At 42.1% G+C, this 22537-nt stretch overlaps 1 protein-coding gene across 1 annotated transcript in view; it reads right to left on the reverse strand.

Annotated features, from left to right (window-relative positions):
- Window positions 1-7881: 7881 nt before the first annotated feature.
- TEX15 (testis expressed 15, meiosis and synapsis associated) overlaps window positions 7882-22537 on the reverse strand; it is a 62119-nt gene continuing 47463 nt past the window's right edge. The window contains exons 7-9 of the mRNA XM_065405791.1: window positions 17556-17620; window positions 9998-11184; window positions 7882-7919 (exon numbers count right to left, since the gene is read on the reverse strand). Of these exons, the coding sequence (XP_065261863.1) occupies window positions 7882-7919; window positions 9998-11184; window positions 17556-17620 (1290 nt within the window). The remainder of the gene's footprint in view (window positions 7920-9997; window positions 11185-17555; window positions 17621-22537) is intronic.

The raw sequence follows: 22537 nt of genomic DNA on the forward strand, positions 1-22537 counted from the left end.
TAGCATGCAAAATCACTCCCAGCTGAATTGGATGAGAGTTACAGCTAACCATTCATGAATTACATGATAGGGCAACACCAGCTAATTCCTAGTCCCAGACTGGTGCTCAGAACTGTGCATCTTGTACTACCCAGCTCTTTCCTTCTGTGCAAGACAAGCTCCTAGAAAGTCTGGCATTTCAATAATAGAAAGTGATACACACCAATCTTATTATCCCAAATGGAGGCTCCTAAGCACTTCAATCCAAACACACACTGGTTTAGATAAAACAAGTTTATTAACTACAGAAAGAAAGATTTTAAGTGATTGCAAATAATGAGGCATAAAAGTCAGTATTGGTTACAAAGAAAATAAAGGGCAAAAATGCAAACTAATACCTAACTTAGCAAGCTAATTGAAATCAAAGCAAATGTAAGAGGACTGTTGGCCCTTTATTAAAAGTCAGTGAGGGTTTTTTTTTTGGTTGGCTACCTCCCAGCACCAAAAGAAAGGGGAAGGGTCGCTGGGAAATCAAGACCCTGAGACTGACAGTCCCTGGGGGCAATGGGGAGAGGCCAATGCTCCAGGTCAGCCTGATTGACAGGGCGGGCAGTCTAATGAGGGAGTCAGGAGGCCGGAGGGGTCCCATCCTCTGTATGAGCTGAAGCTGCCTGGACCAGAATGGGGTCAAGCTAAGGAGAGAGCAGGAGCGCAGGCTGAGCTGGGGAGCAGAGCCGTGCTGGCCAGAGACCACTAGAGAAGCAGCCTGAGCTGGGGAGAGCGACAGCAAGAGCCAGGGAGCAGACCTGTCCTGGGGGCAGAGCTGCAGCAACCAGAGCCAGAGGGGCCAGAAAAGCAGCCCAGGGAACTGGAGGCAGAGCAGCAGCAGTGCTGAGGCAGAACGGAGGTGGAACTGGAGCAGTCCGGAGCCGGGTGCGGTGAGCAGCTGGGGAGAGCGAGAGAGATCTGGGCAGAGGGCCCTGCGCAGGGAGATGCCACCAGCCAAGAGGCCCTGCAGACCAGACTTGGAGGGGATTGTAACCCCGACTGGGGGAGAACGCTGGGAAGAAGGGTCCTGCCACCTAGAGCCTAAGGGCGTGTGGCCACCGCCAGAGCAAGTGTCCACCTGCAGCACAGTCAGGACCTGGACAGGAGGCCTGGCACATGAGGAACAGACTGTGAACTTCTCTTATATTCCAGAGTCAGCTGTTTGTGTTGTCCCCATATCACAGAGCGAGGTTGTGTGTTTTCCTTAACCTTCTCCATTTTTTCCTTATATTTTTTTAAATTGCTGTTTAATAAATTGTATTTGCTTGAAATATATGAAATGATCAGTGGGTCGGGGAAGCGTCCAAAGCGGAGAGAGTACCTGGGAGTGGGGACACCCTAACCCCTGTCTTACGTGACCATGACAAGATAGGGGGTTGAGCCCCCCGGGAATCCTGGGCCCAGTCTTGTCAGGGTTACGAGGACTCCGCCACACAGGAGAGTGGAAGGGGAGCCCTCGAGGTCAGGCAGGCCTCTGGGTAAAAGGAGTGGGAGTGAGGACTCAGATCCTTTCAGTAGCCAATTCCACCGGGATAGTGTATAAACCAGGAAAGTTCCCCAGAATAGCGGGACCAATCCCCTGTTTACACAAAGGCTTTTCTGACAACATGTTTCTTGCGGTCTTTACTGGCTGGAAACCTTCCAGCCAGGACCCCTCCCCCAGTCCGGTGTTTCTTTAGGTGGTGTTGCTGCGGTGAGCAGAGAGGAGTGGAGGCAAGAGGTGATTTGGGGCCTCTAATCCTCATTTTTGTATCTTTTCCTCCTCTTTTAGAATAATCTCCAGCTGGGGTCCAGGTGACAGGAACCCCCAGCTGATTATTTGCCAATATGTACATTTCTTGCTTACACCCTCTTGCCAAAAAAATGGCTGCTTAACTCAGTACAGGGGGTCTCTGGTATACATCTCCCCCTTAGCCATTGTTTCGGATCTCCGTCACTCATCAATAGGGGAACGTGTTCCGATTTACGTTGGTCCTGATCCGCATATCCATTGTTTGCACGGATTGGGACCGACATGAATTGGAACACGTTCACCTATTGTACAGCACAGTACTGTACTTGCGTCCGCCGGCCACGTTCAGGGTTTATTATCTACGGAGGACATTCTCCGTGCTGATTAAAGAGATGGCAGGTGAAGGAAAGCCCAGTGTAAAGGAGTTTTCGAAGTCCTACAACATCTTGAACAGTGTGGAAAACATTGATGCGTCGTGGGAATAGGTCACTTTGCAACGTATGAATGGCCTTTGGTGCCATGCATGGCCAGATGCTGTCCACAGCTTCGTGGGATTTGATGCCATTCCTGGTCTCGAGCAAGAAATTGTCAAGTTGGCGAAGGATGTCAGCTTCAAGGAGGTGGAGGAGGAGGATGTACAGGAGTTGTTGGAGTCTCACGTTGAGCAACTGACAAATGAGAAACTGATTGAGCTGGACCAACAATGGATATCTGAAGAAAGCAAGGATGACGACGATGATGTAGGGCAGGAAGCCAGGAGTCTGATGACAAAGAATCTCTCTAGTTTCTCTGGATTTCTGGATGAGATGACCAAAATTATTTAGAGCAGTGATCCTTTTTGTGAACAATCTGCCAAAGTCTCCAGGGTTTTCAATGATGCAATAGCTTGCTACAGAGAGATCTATCATTCAAAGATTCATGCAGGAGAGCAGCTGTCGATAAAATCCTTTTTTAAGACTTCTGCGACCAAAAAGCAACCCAAGAAAACCCAGCTGCCACCCCTTCCTAAGTTTAGTGTAATCAACACTGTTTTATACTGTATTACTGTGCTGTATTTACTGTATTAAAATGTTCTGTGTGTTTGAACGGTGTTAGTAGGATTCTACATTTTTATTCAATGTTTTATGTGTAAAGTGTGTACTGTATAACCTGTCATTGTGAAAAGGTACACTGTTTAAGCGAAAAGAGCACTGTCTAGTTGTGAACGCATCTCCCCCTTATTCCATTATTTCTTATGGGGAGAAATTCCCTGGTATACGTTGTTTTGGTATCCATCACCCTTTTCAAGAACGCAACCCCAGTGTATCCAGGGGACCCCCTTTAATAGTCCACTTGATGATGTTGACACCTGGCTGAGGTGCTGGCTAACCCTTTGTGTCAGAGGAACTGGTTTGCGCTGCTTTTTTAAAAAACTTGAAGCATGTCTCAGCAAGGTCATCTACTGCTTCCCCCCATCCATAAGGCTTGTTACCCTTTGTTACCTAAAGCTATTAGGTATTTTGACATGATTTGTTCTTCACAAATCCATGTTGCCTGTTACTTATCACCTTATTATTTTCTAGGTGTTTGCAATTTGATTGCTTAATTATTTGTTCCATTATCTTTCCGGGTACAGTAACTCCTCACTTAACGTTGTGGTTATGTTCCTGAAAAATGCAACTTTAAGCGAAACGATGTTAAGCAAATCCAATTTCCCCATAAGAATTAATGGAAATGAGGGTTAGGTTCCAGGGAAATTTTTTTCACCAGACAGAAGACTATATATATATTAAATTGTTTGTTTAAAACTTATTGTGTGTGTGTGCGTGTGTGTATATGTGTGTGTGTATATATATATATATATATATATATATACACACACACAAGTTTTAAACAAACAATTTAATACTAGTACACAGTGATGATGATTGTGAAGCTTAGTTGAGGTGGAGGAGTCAGAGGGTGGATTAATTCCCAGGGAATGCCTTACTGCTAAATGATGAACTAGCAATTGGCTGAGCCCTCAAGGGTTAACTCCCACACTCTACAAGGCAGCAGGAATGGAGAGAGGAGAGACAGCATGGCAGACAGAGACACACACCGTGTGTGTGAGAGCGAAAGATGCGCATTTCCCCTTTAAGTACACTGCCTTGTTTATTGGATCAGCTTGCTGAGATGCAGCTGCTGCCAGCAAGCTCCCTCTGTCCTAAGCCCTGTCCTATGTCCCCCCGCTCTATGGAAGATGGGGTAAGTGGGGTGCAGGGGGAGGGGGACACCCTGACCTTAGCCCCCCTCTTCCTCCCCTCCCCCCTGCACAGCAAGCAGGAGTCTCGGGGAGCAGCTCCAAGGCAGAGGGCAGGAGCAGCACATGGCAGTGGGGGAAGGGACTGCTGCAATTGCTAGCCTGCAGGGCAGCTGCTGCACAGGGAACTTAGGGGAGCAGGGAGCTGATAGGGGGCTGCCGGTCCACCCTGGTTCCAAGCCCCCACCAGCTAGCTACAACGGGCTGCTCTTCCTGCAAGCAGTGGACAAAGCAGGCGGCTGCCAAACGATGTTAGAAGGGAGCATTGCACAACTTTAAATGAGCATGTTCCCTAATTTATCAGGAACGAAACAACGTTAACCGGGACGACTTTAAGTGAGAAGTTACTGTACTGAAGTTAAGCTGACTGGTCTGTAATTCCAGCACTGTTTCCAATACAGATCCTTGAGGAAACCTACTATTTACCCCTCTCCACTGTGAAAACTGATCATTTATTTCTATCCTTTGTTTCTTATCTTTTAACCAGTTATTGCTCCATGAGAGGACCTTTCCTCTTATCCCATGACACCTTAGTTTGCTGAAGAGCCTTTGATCCAAGTACACTATATCCACTTGATCACCTTTGTCCACATTCTTCTTGACTCCTGCAAATTATTCAAATAGAATGGTGAGGCATGATTTCTCTTTACAAAAGCCATGTTAACTCTTCCCCCACATATTATATTTGTGTCTGATAATTCTGTTCTTTACTATAGTTTCAATCACTTTGCCTCGTACTGAAGTCAGGATTATTGGCCTGTGATTGCCAGGATCACCTCTGGAGACTTTTCTGAAAAATCAGCATTACATTAGCTAGTCACCTGTGCAGAGGCTGATTTAAGTGATAGGTTACAAACCACAGTTAGTAGTTCTACAATTTCATATTTGAGTTCTTTTAGAACTCTTGGGTGAATGCCCTCTGGTCCTGGTGACTTATTACTGTTTAATTTGTTCCCAAACCTCCTTTACTGACACCTCAATCTGGGACAATTCCTCATATTTGTCACCTAACAAGAATAGCTCAGGTGTGTAGAACTCCCCCCCCCCCCCATCCTCTGCAGTGAAGACTGATGCAAAGAATTAATGTAACTTCTTCACAATGGCCTCGTACCCTCACTCTTGCAGCACACCTACAACACCATTCCAGTATACCATGATGGCCATCATATTAGAGTCATGAATGGGTATTTTCCAGGCCAGAACAGAGATTATTGCAAACTGTGGAAAACAAAGTGGATACTACAGCTTTGTTTTTCTGATTGGGTTGACGTGGATGAGGAGTTCTTCAGGCGTTTCAGCTTAAATCAAGGTCTTAATTTAACAGTGTCATTGCAGCCTCTTGCAATACTTCAAATGGAATCAAATGTCCAATTATATGGCTTTTGATATATTGTATTCATAAGAAAATTAGTAGAATGCAACAATATACTACACAGCAATGTAATAAACAAGTGTTTTTATTATTATTCAAAAATGACAAACTGGCTAAATTCTGCATTATTATACCAGCAGATACTCATAGTAACCCATTGTAAAAAGCTATACGTCAAATTCAACCTTGGTGTAACTCTGCTGGCTTCAGTGGAAATACACCAGAGATGAATTTGGCCCAGTGTACCTAGTGGTGTATGTACCTGCTACTATTTAAAACCAAATAAAGAGAAAATACAAGGTGGTTGGGGGCATATACAAGTCTTAAAATATTCCCTGCTCCACTTTAGCATGGAAACAGGATTCCACTGTAATTTAGAGATATGAGAGAAGTGACATTATTATTCATCCAAAAAAGCAGAGATGTACTAGAAAGGGGAAGAAGTAATTGCTAGGAACAACAGTTTTCACCTAAGTTTAACTTCAGCCAATATTTATTCTACCAGCCCTAAAATACCCCATTGATAATACACCTGTAGTAAATAAACATGCTTACATTTCCACATTATTGCTAGCAATTGACAGTTTTTAATTCTAATCAGCTGTGTATGTTGCACAAAATCATGAGAAGTTTAACACTTGTAGAAGTCTGTTTTCCTGTTGATGAAGATTTACACTTCCCAATCATGTTAAAGGATGTATTTCAGATGTTACATGTGCATATCAGATGTAGAAATTACCAATTTAGGGCTTAACTCTGCTCTTAAATATGTGGATTTCTGTTACCATAGAGCTAGTGAGATCATCTGCTATCCAATTGTGTGTAAACCACAGGAACTGATTTTTACAAGATAGATGGGTTCCTATCCCGTGTATCTCAGATTGCAATAGAGGGTGAAACCCTGGCCCCACTGAAATCAACGACAAAGGTTCTCACCCAGATCTCTTTGTGATTTTGATTAATGTAATTCACCTCTAATTATATCTTGTTCTCATGAAAACACTACAGTACACAAACAACATTTAGAAAATACTGGTGATTCTTTAGCAAAGAGAAACAATCATAAACCCTGGACTATTCTGCATATTTAGAAGTTCAACACAAGTATTTTAATTTTTCTGTAAAATTTGTGTTTTTAATGTAAATTAATAGCTAATGCCTTACAGAGTTGCCAATTTTGTAGTTTGTGCTATGTCCTAAATTACCACCTTATAGACACCTAACTGTAACTAGACTGTCAGTCTTGTTATTTCTGTACTATCTGCTACATTTTAAAAAAAACCTGTTTAATACATACAAATAAAATATTAAGTTTACTCAAATACTTGCACTGTACAAATGCTGTTAACGTTTAAAATTAAAATTTTCAATAAAGACCCATATACTTAGCAATATTTCTAAGAAAAATGTACAAAAATTAGAAAAATAAGTCGTCTCTGTTCGAGAAAAATACTAAAAGTATTCCAACCACTGTCATAAATAATATACATATATATAATATGTTAGTGTAAAAACTGTGTGGATTGAAACAGATTTGTTAGTCATTTGCATATCAGATACAGCAAAGTATCAACTACCATTATAGAAAATACTAACCATAACATTCAAGAATCAAATTTCTCTATTCCAGTGTTTAAAAAAAAGCAGCCCAGGCTAGCAGAAAGTCCGTGCACATTTTCTGCAAAATCAGACATGAGTGATGGGTAAGTCTTGCGCTGGCCCACTGCACTGGGGTGAATTTCACCCAAGTATTCAGAATTGGCTATAGATCTTGACAGCCTGAGGCAGTACTTTTGTTCAAAAAATGTATTTAAAAGCTAAAAATCCTATAATCACATGTAAAAAGTTCTGTTTTCATTTTTTTAGTAGATGTCAAATAAACACCATCGTATCACAGTACTAAAAGTTAACCAAAAACTTAATACATTAGGGTCAAATCCAGAGACACAACACCCAGCGAGGCTAAACGGCCTCTCCAGTAGGCAGAGGAAAAAGAATCCAGGCCAAAGCCATAGAGCCAATTCACAACTATTACTTTATCCAGTGGTTTAAACGGCCTTTTGTACTGCAGAACCATGCTGGCTCCACAGTCAGAGGGCCCTCAGTGGTCACTGAGGTGGGGTTACATTTGTCCCTTCCTGTGCGTGTTTGGTTTTTTTAAATCTGGTTAGGTAAGTCTTGCCATTCACTAAGGACTTAATGCTGCACCCACAGAAATCACTAGGAAAACTCCAACTGCCTTCATGTCCTAAAAAAAGGGAGTGATTTCGATGCAACAGTTCTGGAAAATGCAAATTATGTTGCCTTGTGAGGTAAGTGGTTACACTTCAGAACATTATGCAATGCTCTGTATTGTATATTCGGCAGCAAATCTATACAAGCATTTTAAAATATCTAATACTAAACAGTTTTAACAAAGAAAAATTACAACAAACAACGCTGAACCCAAATGTTGTCATGGGACTGGTTTCAATATCCAGGATGAAAAGGTGCCTGCTGCCAGGGAGCTGGAAACAAAGAAAAAGATACTTGAGAAAGGATTAAGGCACAGGAAATATAGATTCCTCTTTCCACCCTCCAAAGCCCACGCCTTTGCCCTTCTATAGTATCTTCTGAAGGTTTCAAAAGCATTCAGTGACTGAAGCACTGATCTTCACCCTGTACAGAGGACAGCAAAAGGCCTATGCACCTTGAAGTCCTATAATGCAAAGTCCTGTGCAGGGGTGAATTTCAGCCTTTATAAATATTTATAATGAGTTAAGCCGAACAGCACTTGTCCAAGGGTACGTACCAGGTCTGTGGAATAGCTGGGGTTAGAATCCAGTTTGCCTGATTCCCAGTCCTATGCTTCAACTACTACCACAGTCCCTCTGCATGAGAGTGTAAATGTAGACTATATGTTGGAGTTTCAAAAATGCCGACGTGATGTAGGAGCACAAGTTGCACTGAACGTCAGCGGAATGTGTGCTTCTAAGTCAAATAATTGCTTTTGAAAAATCCCACCTATACTCTTATCCATTAGTGGCAAATACCTCATAAATCAAAGGAAGACTATGTTTTAGTCACGGGTATTTTTAGTAAATATCATGGACAGGTCACAGGCAGTAAACAAAAATTCACGGCCCATGGCTTTTACGAAATACCCCTGACTAAAACTTGGGAGGGAGGGGCGGCTCAGGGGGACGGCACTGGGGGTGTTGCGGGTGCAGGGGAGGGGGGCATGGCCCATGGGGGCGCCGCAGGTGCTGGGGAGGTGGCCTGGGGGCCATAGCAGGTGCTCGGGGGGGGGGCACAGCCCAGGGGGGCACCACAGGTATTCAGGGGGGGGCACAGCCCAGGGGGCACCGTGGGTGCTGGGGGGGGGGTTGGCGGGTCTGATGCAGGCTCCCTACCTGGCTCCTGGGAAGTGGGGACCCCAGCTCCTAGCTCCATGTGCTGCCTCCGCTCTGCCCCAGCCCCGGTTCTGCAGCTCCCACTGGCAGGGAATTTTTATCAATTTTTATCAAGTTTATCAATTTTTACAGTAAGACACTCATTGGAGGGGGGCACTGCGGAGTTCATGCTCCCAGCCTTTAGGGAAAGGAAGTGCTTATTGCATTATTCAACAATTGCTCTACATCGGGGTGGGCAAACTTTTTGGCCCAAGGGCCAGATCTGGGTATGGAAATTGTATGGTGGGCCATGAATGCTCATGAAATTGGGGGTTGGGGAGTGGGAGGGCGTGCGGGCTCCAGCTGGGGGTGCGGGCTCTGGGGTGGGGCTGGGGATGAGAGGTTTGGGGTGCAGGAGGGTGCTCTGTGCTGCAATCAAGGGGTTCAGAGGGTGGGAGGGGGATCAGGGTTGGGGCATGGGAAGGGGTCAGGTGTGCAGGCTCTGGGCAGCACTTACCTCAAGCAGCTCCCGGAAGCAGCAGCATGTCCCTTCTCTGGCTCCTACGTGGAGGCATGGCCAGGTAGCTCTCCATGCTGCCCCGTCCACAGGCGCTGCCCCTGCAGCTCCCATTGGCCGCAGTTCCCGGCCAATGGGAGCTGCGGGGGCAGCACTTGGGGTGGGAGCAACATGCGGAGCCCCCTGGCTGCCTCTATGCATAGTAGCCGGAGCGGGGACATGCCTCTGCTTCTGGGAGCCATGTGGAACCAATCCGAGGGCCGTATTAAAACATCTGAAAGGCCGGATGTGACCCCCGGGCCGTAGTTTGCCCACCCCTGCTCTACATACTAGCTGAAAGAGACTTCACAATCCCAAAAGGAAAGTGTAAGCACTATGTCATAATACAGTGAAACACTAAATGAGGATGGATTTATGAAGACTGAAACCATGGGTAAAACTACTACAGATGCACTGCCCAGTTTGAAAGATACTGAGCCAAATTCAGAGGTGACTCACTGATTCTAAGAGAATCTAGTTTGCACCTCTGCATGTGGCATAGTGTATCATTTGAAAAATCAGTGGATAAAGGCCAAAAACTTAATAGTACTTGTTCTATCCGAGGTTGAGGCAGCAAAGCAATGTCTAGATTTAAACACCCGATGTCACTACTAAAACAATATGAAAAAAATACTGAATTTAATACCCAGGCACTTACTGCTGGTCCAAACAGCTCCTGAGGATGATCCTGTATTGGAAGGATATGGAAAAGGACCTTGTGACCAAGGCTGATTTGCAGCATATTGTGGTAAAGATGGCACCTGAAAGCTGTAAGGAAGGGGCATCTGAGAACGAACATATCCAGGCACTGGGTATATTTGAGCATAGTTAGGCCTTTGTAGCTCCTCAAGAGCAGCATAACTAAATGACTGGGAGTAAAACATATTAGCTTGTGCATTATACACGTTACTTGCAACTGCAGATGTGCCAGAATGAGCAAACTGTTGTACTTGATAAGTTATCCCCTGGTAAGTCTGAGTTATGGAACCGCCATTGCTATCACTTTGATGACAAGAATAAAAGGAATAGTAAGGATAGGTTGTCTCATAAGCCTGCACTAAAGAACATTGCACTGGAGGTGTTGATAGTGGAAGTTCATTTTGGAAGACAGCAGAATGTTCAGCAGGGCTTTTTGCATTTTCATTGGAATGGGGTTCCAAAAGAGAGCACACCGATGGTGATGGTGTATTTTTATTTGCCATAATCACAGGAAGATCTGAAGTACTGACAGGCACACTGCTGGGAGACTCTGAGTTCTTTTCATGTTTCTTGTCTTTTCTATCAGGTTTTGTGGCTAAATTATTAGTTTTACTATATTCAGCCAGTAAACTGGAGCTTGATATATTTCCTGTGGCGTCTGATTCTTGCACATGCTGTAGATTTAGTGCAGCAGACACAGCAGTAGAACTATCACCTTGTTTTGTTGTTGACCTAACAGATTTGTGTGTTGAACATAAATTATTCTCCAGAGACTTTTGAAGTAGTGGCTCTTTTTCTAAAGACAAATGGGCATTTTCACATTTCTTGTCACAGGGTGCAAAACCTTCATGATCTTTTCTTGCACGTTTGTAACAATTACTGTTTCTTCTGATCATGTGCTTTAGGTTTGCTGAGCTCTGCTGGCTGGTTAAGCCTTTTAAATTAACAAATGAGCTTTTTGAAGCATCTGGTGTACATTTAACATGTGGAGAGCAATAAACAGCGTCCAAATCTTTTGAATGCAAAGGTGAGCGTGGTAACTGGTCTTGCACAGCTTTTTCTAGAGGCCTCTTGTTTCCTAGATTATCCGGTGAGATACTCGACGCTAGATCTTTTTCATTTTGAGGATTAACTCTTGCATTCTCTCTAAAAAGAGCAAAACATAATTATATACTTGTACATCCACACTTCCTTTTTATCCCATTGGTAATAAAGAATACATATACATCACTATCAAATACTGGTAGTAAAATAATTGCTTACAAGGCAAATGCATAAAACATCTGCTTTAATCCTTTAAATATATATGGATTAACAACTCATTAGTCCATGCTATTTTATAATTACAGGATGTAATACTGTAGAATATTATTCCACACAACTTTATTGTATTTTATAGTCCAGGCATATGTTATTCAACATTATACTATTTTTTTCATTTGGACATTATTCTAGAATTTCCTCAATGTTTAGTCTGTGCAGTCCAGTGTGGAAGTATTCTACCTGAGCAAAACTGAACAAAACTATACAGTTTGGATTCACAAACCAAATCACACATCTTATGCCTGAGGAAACCATGAAGGAACTCTGCTCCTTGCTTTTCTCTGTCCCCTAACAACTGTCTGCTGAAGAAAATGGGGAAGATTCTACCTCGTCTCTTCCTGAAATAGCTTTGTTAAGTTCAGTGCCTTTAACTGGTGCTCTGATCTCTGAACTCAAGAAGAGTGAGTGGTGCACCAATCGACATACTTCATCATCAGCTCCTATGATATGTAGGCAAAGAGAAAGAGTCATCTCGGATTCCAGACTAGGGAGGTAAAAAAATGAATGCTTTGGTCTGAAACCAGGCAGCTGGTAGCCCTATTAGTGTCTTTTAGTAGTAACAAAAATATTTTCTTGCAAGGTAAGAATTTGATAATTCCACCATAAGTATTGATCTACCATTGGAATGCTGAAAAACAATAGCATATGTCCCATTTCTAAATTTACCACAACTAGAAATCTGACTTGATATACTACAAGGATATCAAGCTTCGAAGTGTAATTTCTACGTTTTCCTCCATCCTAAAAAGCGCTGTTAATCTTCATTCCTTCTCCAACACTATACCAATAACTCTCTTCTTCCCACCTTGCTCCCTCCCCATCCCAGATGCAACGAATTTTCTTCTTTGAATTTAAGCAGCTGGTTAGTGATTTAACTGAAACAAACAAACAAATTGTGGTATCTGGAGCTTTAAAAACAGTAGCATTTATGGCAATTTGCAACAGAGTTCAAAAGGCGTGTCAGTTGACAGCAACTAGACATAAAGTTAAAGACTGACTCCAAGAATGAAGTGGATGTAGCATGTAAGAAAGAACCTGTTAACTCATCTCATATGTTACTTTATTTTTCTTGTTGTTATTCTGATCAAATTGAATTGTAGTTAATTAAAAGGCCATATGTGGCTTATTGGAAAATCAGGAGTCAAAACAGGAAAATCATTGGTGGGAAACTTTTGATGGAATTCTTGAAACACTAAGGTGAATCAGTGAAGCAACAGTTACAGAAGAGTTCTGTATCTGAAGAGAGAGGAAGAGAAATAAAGTACAAAGAGGGTAAAAATGGCCATGTCTGGAAAATGGACACTTTTCATTTTGATAGCAAAGTTGAGGATTTGAGTTTAAGTACAAAGGCTGCATTTGTATTTTTATGCCAATGCCACTGAAGTCAATCACAAGTTCCAACTCTGGTTGGAAAGAGATATTTACACACTTATGTTTCGCTCAAGAGCTGGGTGACATGAACTAAGAGGACATGAAATGCTTAAAAACACTATGTACTCCAAACAGACTTACTAGCTAAGAGATACATGTCCCTTAAGATGCAAAAAGAAGAAAGCATATCTGATTTTCTGGCTACTCTTAAAGCTGTCCATAATCCCTGTCATTTCAGTAACCACTTAGAAGTCCTTCTAGGACTGTTCTGTAATTCAAATCAGAAATCCAAAGTTAAGAGAACGACCACTGAGTATAGCTCATAAAAAGGATCTTAATCTGGAAGGAACAGTAGATAGAGCTCTGTTTCTGTTGGTCGGTTCTGTTTGAAACAGTATGTCTGCTTAGGTGTCATACAAAGTAAGAGAAGCACAACCCCAGGCAAAGGAAGGGACAGAAGGCACTCTTCTCTCACCAGGCCCACTTACCACAAACACAGAGTAGCGTGACCATTTTCAAAAAATCCCTGAAGCTAGAACAAAACACTAAACTGCACTGCACACACAATTCTCCCCCTATGGGAGAGCATGGGAGAGAAAGAATGAGCCATATGTGCAGTCTGGGAGCATGTTGTAGTAAAATCTCATTCAGTGGGCAAGTTAGTGATAGAAAGATAAGGGAGGTGTCATTTGACTGGAAAAATTTACCGAATCATAATTTCAATTGTGTTACTCTCTGCAGCGTGGCCAGGGGGACTCACTGCCCCCTACTCTTCCAGTTCCAGGTCCTCTGGTGGAAAATTTGATTATATAATGTCATCGGGCTGAGTTGAGTATTATTCGAAAGACCTTTCTCCCACAACTACAATGGTACCAAAATGTGACAAACCTAGAAAAACTATGTAGATATATATTCAAGAAAATATGTAAAAATCAATTATTTTTAATTATATTTAACACAGGAATGCATTGCTTACATAAAGAAAAAGACACAGTTTTTTGATAATCCAAGAGAACTTAGACTTGACATGTAGGACTGAAAACATTTATTAATCAAAATCATCATTAGTGTTGTCTGTGCCTAGGGCACCACTGCTACACACACTGTCGCGCTGACAGTGTCTGGGTGGCACTTGCACAGCTCCATGTCTAGGAAGGAGTACGGCAGAAAGGGATCTAGGGGTTATAGTGGACCACAAGCTAAATATGAGCCAACAGTGTGATGCTGTTGCAAAAAAAGCAAACATGATTCTGGGATGTATTAACAGGTGTGTTGTGAGCAAGACACGAGAAGTCATTCTTCTGCTCTACTCTGCTCTGGTTAGGCCTCAGCTGGAGTATTGTGTCCAGTTCTGGGCACCGCATTTCAAAAAAGATGTGGAGAAATTGGAAAGGGTCCAGAGAAGAGCAACAAGAATGATTAAAGGTCTTGAGAACATGACCTATGAAGGAAGGCTGAAAGAATTGGGTTTGTTTAGTTTGGAAAAGAGAAGACTGATAGGGGACATGATAGCAGTTTTCAGATATCTAAAAGGGTGTCATAAGGAGGAAGGAGAAAACTTGTTCACCTTAGCCTCTAAGGATAGAACAAGAAGCAATGGGCTTAAACTGCAGCAAGGGAGGTCTAGGTTGGACATTAGGAAAAAGTTCCTAACTGTCAGGGTGGTTAAACACTGGAATAAATTGCCTAGGGAGGTTGTGGAATCTCCATCTCTGGAGATATTTAAGAGTAGGTTAGATAAATGTCTATCAGGGATGGTCTAGACCAGTGTTTTTCAACCACTGTTCCGCGGCACACTAGTGTGCCGCGAGATGTTGCCTGGTGTGCCGTGGGAAAAAAATATTAAACCATGCTTGAATGTCGGAACTGGTTACTAAAATTTTTGAATCCCACCACTGATGTTAAGGACTATAAATAGCTCAGAATATCAGCTTTGTGTTCAGCCAAACAGGCCCAGGTTGCGCACTGAATAAAGTATTTTATAATTTTTCATATTTCTGTTTACTTACTATTTCATAATAAAGTAATTATAAAATACTTTCTTTGTGTTTATTTGATTCCTATTCAAGAGAATTACTTTATATATAGTCAATATAGGCACAGAGTTAAATTTTTTAACATTTTCTAATGGTGGTGTGCCTCGTGATTTTTTTCATGAAACAAGTGTGCCTTTGCCCAAAAAAAGGTTGAAAAACACTGGTCTAGACAGTATTTGGTCCTGCCATGCGGGCAGGGGACTGGACTCGATGACCTCTCAAGGTCCCTTCCAGTCCTAGAATCTATGAATCTATGAATAAGAATCTATGAATCATACCAGGCAGGCTGCTGGCCAAACACTTGCAGGGCAGTGAGCAACTGGTCGCTGCACACGAGAAATTGATTAGCTGAAGGACTGATTCTGGAGTGCAAATCTCAGGTGTTAACATTTTTTTATTTGTCGAGAGCTTGTGCTTCAGCCATATCCTCTATGATTGCTAAGCAGGACAGCCTCTGCTGGCATAAGGTACCAACCAGTCACATTGTCAGTAGGTGCTGGCTTGGGGAAGACCATGCAAGATGTGCATTAATTTGTTTTTCATCTGGCACATAAGCATAGTTTCATTGCACTTAAACATTGATCATGGTACCACAGAAAACTCATATTTTCCCATAAGATGTATGAGGAATCTGCCACAGGTTCTGGAATGAATTGTTAAACAAACCGCCACTTGTTGTCGTAGATTATGAATACGCCACACCGTTGTCATGTATGTGCTGGAAACCTGCCTTTCACTCAAGCACTTGTACATGAGGCTTTGTGATAAAACGGCAGTCGTGTGCTCCAATTACTTGTTGGTGTTGAAGTCACTGCGCTCACCAATGCACTACTTAAGGAAGTAGTATGGGTTACGCAGTATTATTTTTCAGGTTTGGCATCAGCAGGGTGATCAGATAGCAAGCGTGAAAAATCGGGACACTTTTTTTGGGGGGGGGGGGGGGGAGGGTATAAGTTGTGTATATAAGACAAAGCCCCTAATATTGGGACACCTGGTCACTCTAGGCATCAGCTACGGATCCCGTAAACGCCCACGTGCTGTAGGACAAAATGCTTTTCCATAAAAATGTAGCAGTTGCAAACAGAGAATCTTCATATTACTGTTGACATCAGCCCTTTCTTCCACTTTTGATAGCACCACAGCTTTTGTAGCTTAAGGACAGGTGCTGTGATTCATTTCTGTGGACAGAACTGCTAAAAACTAGGTCCATATCCCACAGTTCATCTTCAATAAGTGCTTTAAGAGCCTTTCTTCTAAGCATTTGTTCCTCTTCAATCCCATTCAAAGCACATACTTCTCTGTACTTAGCCTCTGCATTGGCCATCACCACCATGTTCCCGTCCATTAGAGCCTCCATGAGGCAATTTACAAACTCCAGCTGAGTTGCAGTTTGCAGTAGTAAAATCAATATTTGTTTCTGTTGTTTTTACCTTTTAACAACACATACATACATACATACTTGGCGCAGCACTTGATGTGATTCCATGCACTCTTACCGTGCAACATTCTCGCTAAGAGATACTGCTTCACTCAAATGAAGATGAGAAACTTTTAAATATCCAAAGACCTGCAGAGGGTGATACTATTGCAATTATGATTCTGTAAATTTTTATTAATCAAAAGACACCTCCCTTAGCGTTCTATCATTACCTTGCCCACAGAAGTACATATGCTTGCAAACTATGACATGTTAGTCACCTGGCTCAAAGCATGACTGGAAAGCACTGAGCCACTATGGTGATGAGTGTGGAATAAGAACCTCTATAGAACTGAAGACAATGAACGAAAAACTAATCAATGTGCTTTACGCAGTAGTCACCTAAATATGCCACAAACTGCTTCTTGTCATCCTTGGAAATGGGTTATTTGGCAAAGATGACATTGATACTGCAGAGAAGAATACCAAATTAATTTAGTTGTAGCTAATGCTGTGGCCATCTAGAATAAAGTAATACCTATGGCAATCACTTCTGTTGCCAAGATTCTTGAGGCACTGTGGACTATATATGCTCACATGATTTACCTGAAGAAATTGCTTCAGGCAGTGGTCTTCAGTTACTGAAGGATTTCAGATTTTCCTCAAAAGAAATTTTGCATCACACAGTAGGTAAACTGCTTATCATTCTGCATCAAATGAGTTGGCAGAATGCTTTGTGAAGACACTTTAAATGACACTAGAGAAAAATGAGGGAAGAAGCCTGCAATGTTGTTTTGGGAACTTTCTTTTGTCATACAACCGTACACCACAGACCTTCACATATAAACAACCTTGAAGAGCTGGGAGTGAAAGAAGCTGTAAAGTCATACAATATTCTCTCTGAGACATCCTAACATTGCACACTGATGCTGTGTCATCTACGCTGATGGAGAATGGTAAGAGAAACATCACTAAGCCATGTCAGGATGTCACGTCATGATAACTTGATCAAATCATTTGACACAGTAACCTCTCTCGTCTCCATTACTATTCTACTGGTGGCTGAATGGGGTCCCATCAACTCTGATACATTGCTTAATGCTTCCGCCTCCAACCTCATGTGCCAGGAAGTGCAAAGAGTGCTACTCTGATTGGAACTCCACCCACTGGGTCTGAGAATAGGTTGAGCAAGAGGTGCTCTGTGAACTCTACAAGAGTCCCCCAGGAATTCAATGCATCTCTAATGCTACAAGTTGAATAGCGCTGTAGGAAAATAAGGGGAAAAGGTGTCACTCTTTTTCCTGTCATTATTCAGCAGATCTTGAGCTTTTCTGTGCAAGTGTTTTTACTATTTTAAATCCTAAATATACCTTATGTGGCAGCATGTTTCATTTTCATCACCATTTTTTGAGGCTGCTGCCATCAGAACACCAACCTAAGAGAAAATAAACTCGTTATATGTGAAATTCTTATACTTTTCATGATTATTTTGTGCACACTATTCCTGTTAGCTATTTTCAAAATGTAAATGCATATCTTTCTTTGAATAACATCTTGAATTTTCATTACAATCACGGTAAAACACTGCCCTTGAGAGCCAGGCATTTTGGGTGTTACTGTATAATGATGGTGGAAAGGCACCTTTCTCTGAAGCAGCCAGTGCTGGTCACTGTCAGAGACAGATACTGAACTTGATGGACCACTGGTCTGAACCAATATGGCAATTCCCATGTTTGGGCCCAGATATGCTGCTGGGTAGTGTGCTATCAAAGTGAACCAAAAGGATGTGTTCTGCTGAGATTTTGGAAAAGTCCAGAACACAAGAGATAAGCTTGAGAACCTTGATGCTTTCATTTTTTCACACAAGGGTTGTGTCATCTTCATGCATGCTGCCCACAATGTGAGGTTTGCTTCCATAGTGTGTATACAAGGGTCTAAATTATGTTTCAGCATGTTCTTTGTACTTACTTACCCACAAACGGGACATCTGCATGTGATCTGGAAATAGACGCCCAATTCTGCAGTGCATTTAGCAAGTGGTTTCATGTCTTTGAAAGGAATTTCTGGAGACACTTCATGTGGAATCCCTCTGGGGGATGATACTGGTGCATGGCAAAAGCAATCATAGATGCTGAAGACACTGCACTATTGATAACTGCTGCTGGGACAACACTGATGCAATGAGGCTTTGGATCTTCATAAATCTTTTCCAGTGTGGTAAAGTTCTGGCTACAGCCATGCCTTTTGCAGCCTGTGGGTGGGCAATTCCCTATGCTGGGCTGAAAAAGTTCTTGGCTTTTGGTAATAACCAGTGGGTTGGAAGCATTTCTGGCATTTGGCAAGTTGTAAGTGGGTCTGCTTCTCTGGGCTTGGCTCTGATTGGGATGTTGTCCATGAATGAGTATGTGTGTAACTTATAGATTCACAGATTCCAAGGATAGAAGGGATCATTATGATCACCGAGTCTGATCTCCTATATATCACAGGCCAAAATAATTCCTAGAGCAGGTCTTTGGATATTTAAAAGTTGTCAGTGATAGAGAATCCAACACAACCCTTGGTAAATTGTTTCATTGGTTAATTACTCTCTCTGTTCAAAATGTACACCTAATTTCCAGTCTGACTTTGTTTAGCTTCAACTTCCAGCCATTGGATCATGTTATACCCTTCTCTGCTAGATTGAAGAGCTCGTTATTAAATATTTGTTCCCCATGTAGGTATCTACAGACTGTCATCAAGTCACCCCTTAATCTTCTCTTTTTTAAGATAAATAAATTGAGTTCCTTGAGTCTATCGATATAAAGTGTCTCCTTCCCACTGAATCTCTCCCTTTTTTAAATCAAAAAATCACTGGGCAGTAAAGCCTCAAAAGCAGTAAGATTGAGCTAGTTCTTTCAACTGTGTGACGGTGGTGTTTTTTAAAAAGTCATCAATTTTTTAAAATAGTATTTCCTAAACTGTAGTCCAGTGTGTTAAATGCCCCACCCCAGCCAGGCTAAGAGGGACTTTAGTGGAGCTGTAGCAGGGATCTGCCTAAGTCAGTTCATGATTGTTCATGTGAAATATCATCCATAAATATAGGTTTTGCTTTTAGAGAGGAAAACATGCAGCTGAAAGGGCCTCTGAAGGAAGAAAAACACCCTCTGGTTCAGGTGTAATTAAGATTTGTAAAATATAAGACACTGTAATTCACAGTATCAAACTAATAACCATGCATCTTATTCACATAGTTGGAGTCTTGAAGTAGAGAATATCTTCTGTATATTTTACACTGATCACCCTACCTGAATGATTAGTGAAAATTGGTGTAGGCTAGGTAATTAAATTAACCATGTAAAAAATGAAAACATGTCAGTTTGTATCATGGGGTAGTGGAGACAGAACAGTCATGATAATAAACCAAATGGATTTCATTTCCCACATATTTATTCCAAGCCCTTTCATGCCTTGGTCTGCATACCACTGTATTTCATGATAACTTTATATAGTTTGGAGATTAACTTTTTAGAAGGTACATCATCGTGATGGTTCTCGGATACCCAGAACTGAGAGTCACCTTATTCATAGATTCCAAGCCCATAAGGAATCATTGTGATCATCTAGTTTAACCTCTGGTATAACACAGGCCATGGAACTTCCCCAAAATAATTCCTAGAGCAGATTTTTTTTTTTTTTAGCAAAACACCCAGTCTTGATTTAAGTATTGTCAGTGCTGGAGAATCTACCACAACCCTTGGCAAATTGTTCCAATGGTTAATTACCCTCCCTGTGAAAAATGTACATCTTATTTCCAGTCTGAATTTATGTAGCATCAACTTCCAGCCATTGGATCTTTTTTACTTTTCTCTGCCAGACTGAAGAGCCTATTATTAAGTATTTGTCCCCTACGTAGATACTTATAAACTGTAATCAAGTTGTCCCTTAACCTCTTTGTTAAACTAAATAGATTGAGCTCTTTGAGTCTATCACTATAAGGCATGTTTTCTAATTCATTAATAGTTCTCTTATCCTTTAATCCTCTAAAACGTGCAATCTGAGGCTTTGTCTTCACTACCCGCCGATCCGGCGGGTAGCAATCGGTTTTTCGGGGATCGACTTACCGCGTCTAGTGAAGACGCGGTAAAATCGATCCCTGATCGCTCTGCCGTCGACTCCGGAAATCCACCTCGGCAGGAGGCGGCAGCGGAGTCGGCGGCAGCGGTCGACTTTCCCGCGTCCTCACCGCTAGGTAAGCCGACCTAAAATACGCAACTTCAGCTACGGTATTCACGTAGCTGAAGTTGCGTATCTTAGGTCGGACCCCCGCTGCAGTGTAGACCTAGCCTGAGCCTCGCTAAAACCACTGCAAGCCATTTAAGATTGAGTTCAGAATGCAGACTGAACGGGAGGCTCTTTTACAGAAAGTGGAAGTTCCCATACATAAATATGCATTCTAAGGATTTTGTGTTTCAGGATAAAATTCTATCTAGTCTTCTTCCGAGCTTCTGCTCCAGTTTACTCCCTCTGGAGGGGCAGAGTCTCTTCTTAAATGGCTTTGGTGTTGGTAGGGGCTAAGGGATTTGCTACACTGGATTTGAGAAATAAGAGGTGACTTTGACCTGCATTCTCAGCTACTATTTTCCCTCATGTTTCCCCAAACAGGGTCACCTATAAATTTGTAAGCCAAGGGTTTCTCTTTGCAATGACTACTAATCAAGGATGTAAACACAGCTTCCTTGTTAGGTGCCATTAGTCTTTTCACAAATCACATCAATTCCCAAAAAAGATTGCCAAGAATCAGTATTTTACACAGTGCTGCAAGGATTTGCCAGAATCTGAATCCCAGACTTCTCACACTCACAGTAAGAATCATACCCCTAGACAAACAAGCCACTTAGTCGTTTTTCCTTACGAATTACAAGGAATCTTTTTGATTTGAATGATCAAAGCTGAGCTTTCAAATTTCTGCTTAGAGTATCTTCTCTCTCATGGTCTGTGGGAACTTTTGGAAGGAAGTCCCATTCTGAAAAGACAACAATGCCTTGCACCTGTGGAACTACTACTGCACTGGGCTTAGGTCTTCTTCCTTGTCTAATTCTCATCACCTGTGAAATTTCCTTGTGTTTATGTAACAGTTTAGTTTCACCCAGAAGTCCCCATTCAGATTCGATGATGTCCTCAAAAAAGGGGAGTATGGGATTTTTTACACTACTTGCTCATTAACAATTTACAAATCCTTAGGGGCACTGGTTTGTCTTTTGGGGACCTGGAGTCTCTGGAGTTTACAAGACTTGCCCCAGAGCAGGTTGTTTGGGGTTCTCCTTCCCGGAAAAATCATATTGTTCCTGCTTGAACCTTCCCACAGCAGAGTTCCCCTGCAGGAAGCTGCAACCAGGCCCTGACTTGCCAGTCTAATTCAAACCCCTGTGCCCTGGCAGGGTAAGGATCAGCTGGTTGGCCACAGCAGGGCATTGCTCACCCTATGAAGCTCCTAAAAAGCTTGCCTTATAAATACAGCAGCTCCTGGACATGGCTTGATGCTTGCAGGGTTTCTCTGCTGTTGTGGGGAGGGGTAGAAGGCAGAGGAAGATGATTATAGAGATGCAGAACCGGAGAGGTCCCTCCGACCTCGATGCTCAGTGACTCCCCAGCAGAAGAGGGGGAAAAGAGTTGGAAGATAAAGTGAGATCTCTACTGCACAAACAACAAATACATATTACCATTCTAGAAGATGAACCACCAACTTGTACCACTACTGGAGGCAGAATTTCTGGGGGAATGGGGGTTAGAATTGCAGCTCCCAGCAACAATTGATTGCTTTCCAATTCTACAACAGACACACACCGCCCATTCATTAAGAATAACGTAGCAGCTGAACAGCAAACACAAGTTACAGCTACAGTCTATCAAAGGTAGAGAGCAAGTGTGAGAAGTTGAGGGCAGAACTAGGCCACAACAGACTGACCTACAGTATAACAATGGTGCTGCAAACTTCCTTCAGGGTTTATAGGTCCCAACGTATTTTGCATCCGAAGAAGTGGGTATTCACCCACGAAAGCTCCTGCTCCAATACGTCTGTTAGTCTAGAAGGTGCCACAGGACTCTTTGCTGCTTTAACGTATTTTTAAAGATTTGATTTAAAGTATGCTATTAATAGGCAGCTAGAGGTTTACAGACATAAGGTGGTACAGAAATACACTTTTTGATGATTTATTGTTCACATTCAGATTTTCCACAGGTCTTAATGCAAGAGAAATATGAACACTGATATAAATATTAAAAAGTACTTTAGACACACAAAACAATAGTTGGATACCATTAAAATTAAGAGGATAATTTTTTTTAAATGGTATAAGAATGACTGAAGGATTTG

This window comes from Emys orbicularis, chromosome 5 (genome assembly GCF_028017835.1).
Source record: "Emys orbicularis isolate rEmyOrb1 chromosome 5, rEmyOrb1.hap1, whole genome shotgun sequence".
Taxonomy (NCBI): domain Eukaryota; kingdom Metazoa; phylum Chordata; order Testudines; family Emydidae; genus Emys; species Emys orbicularis.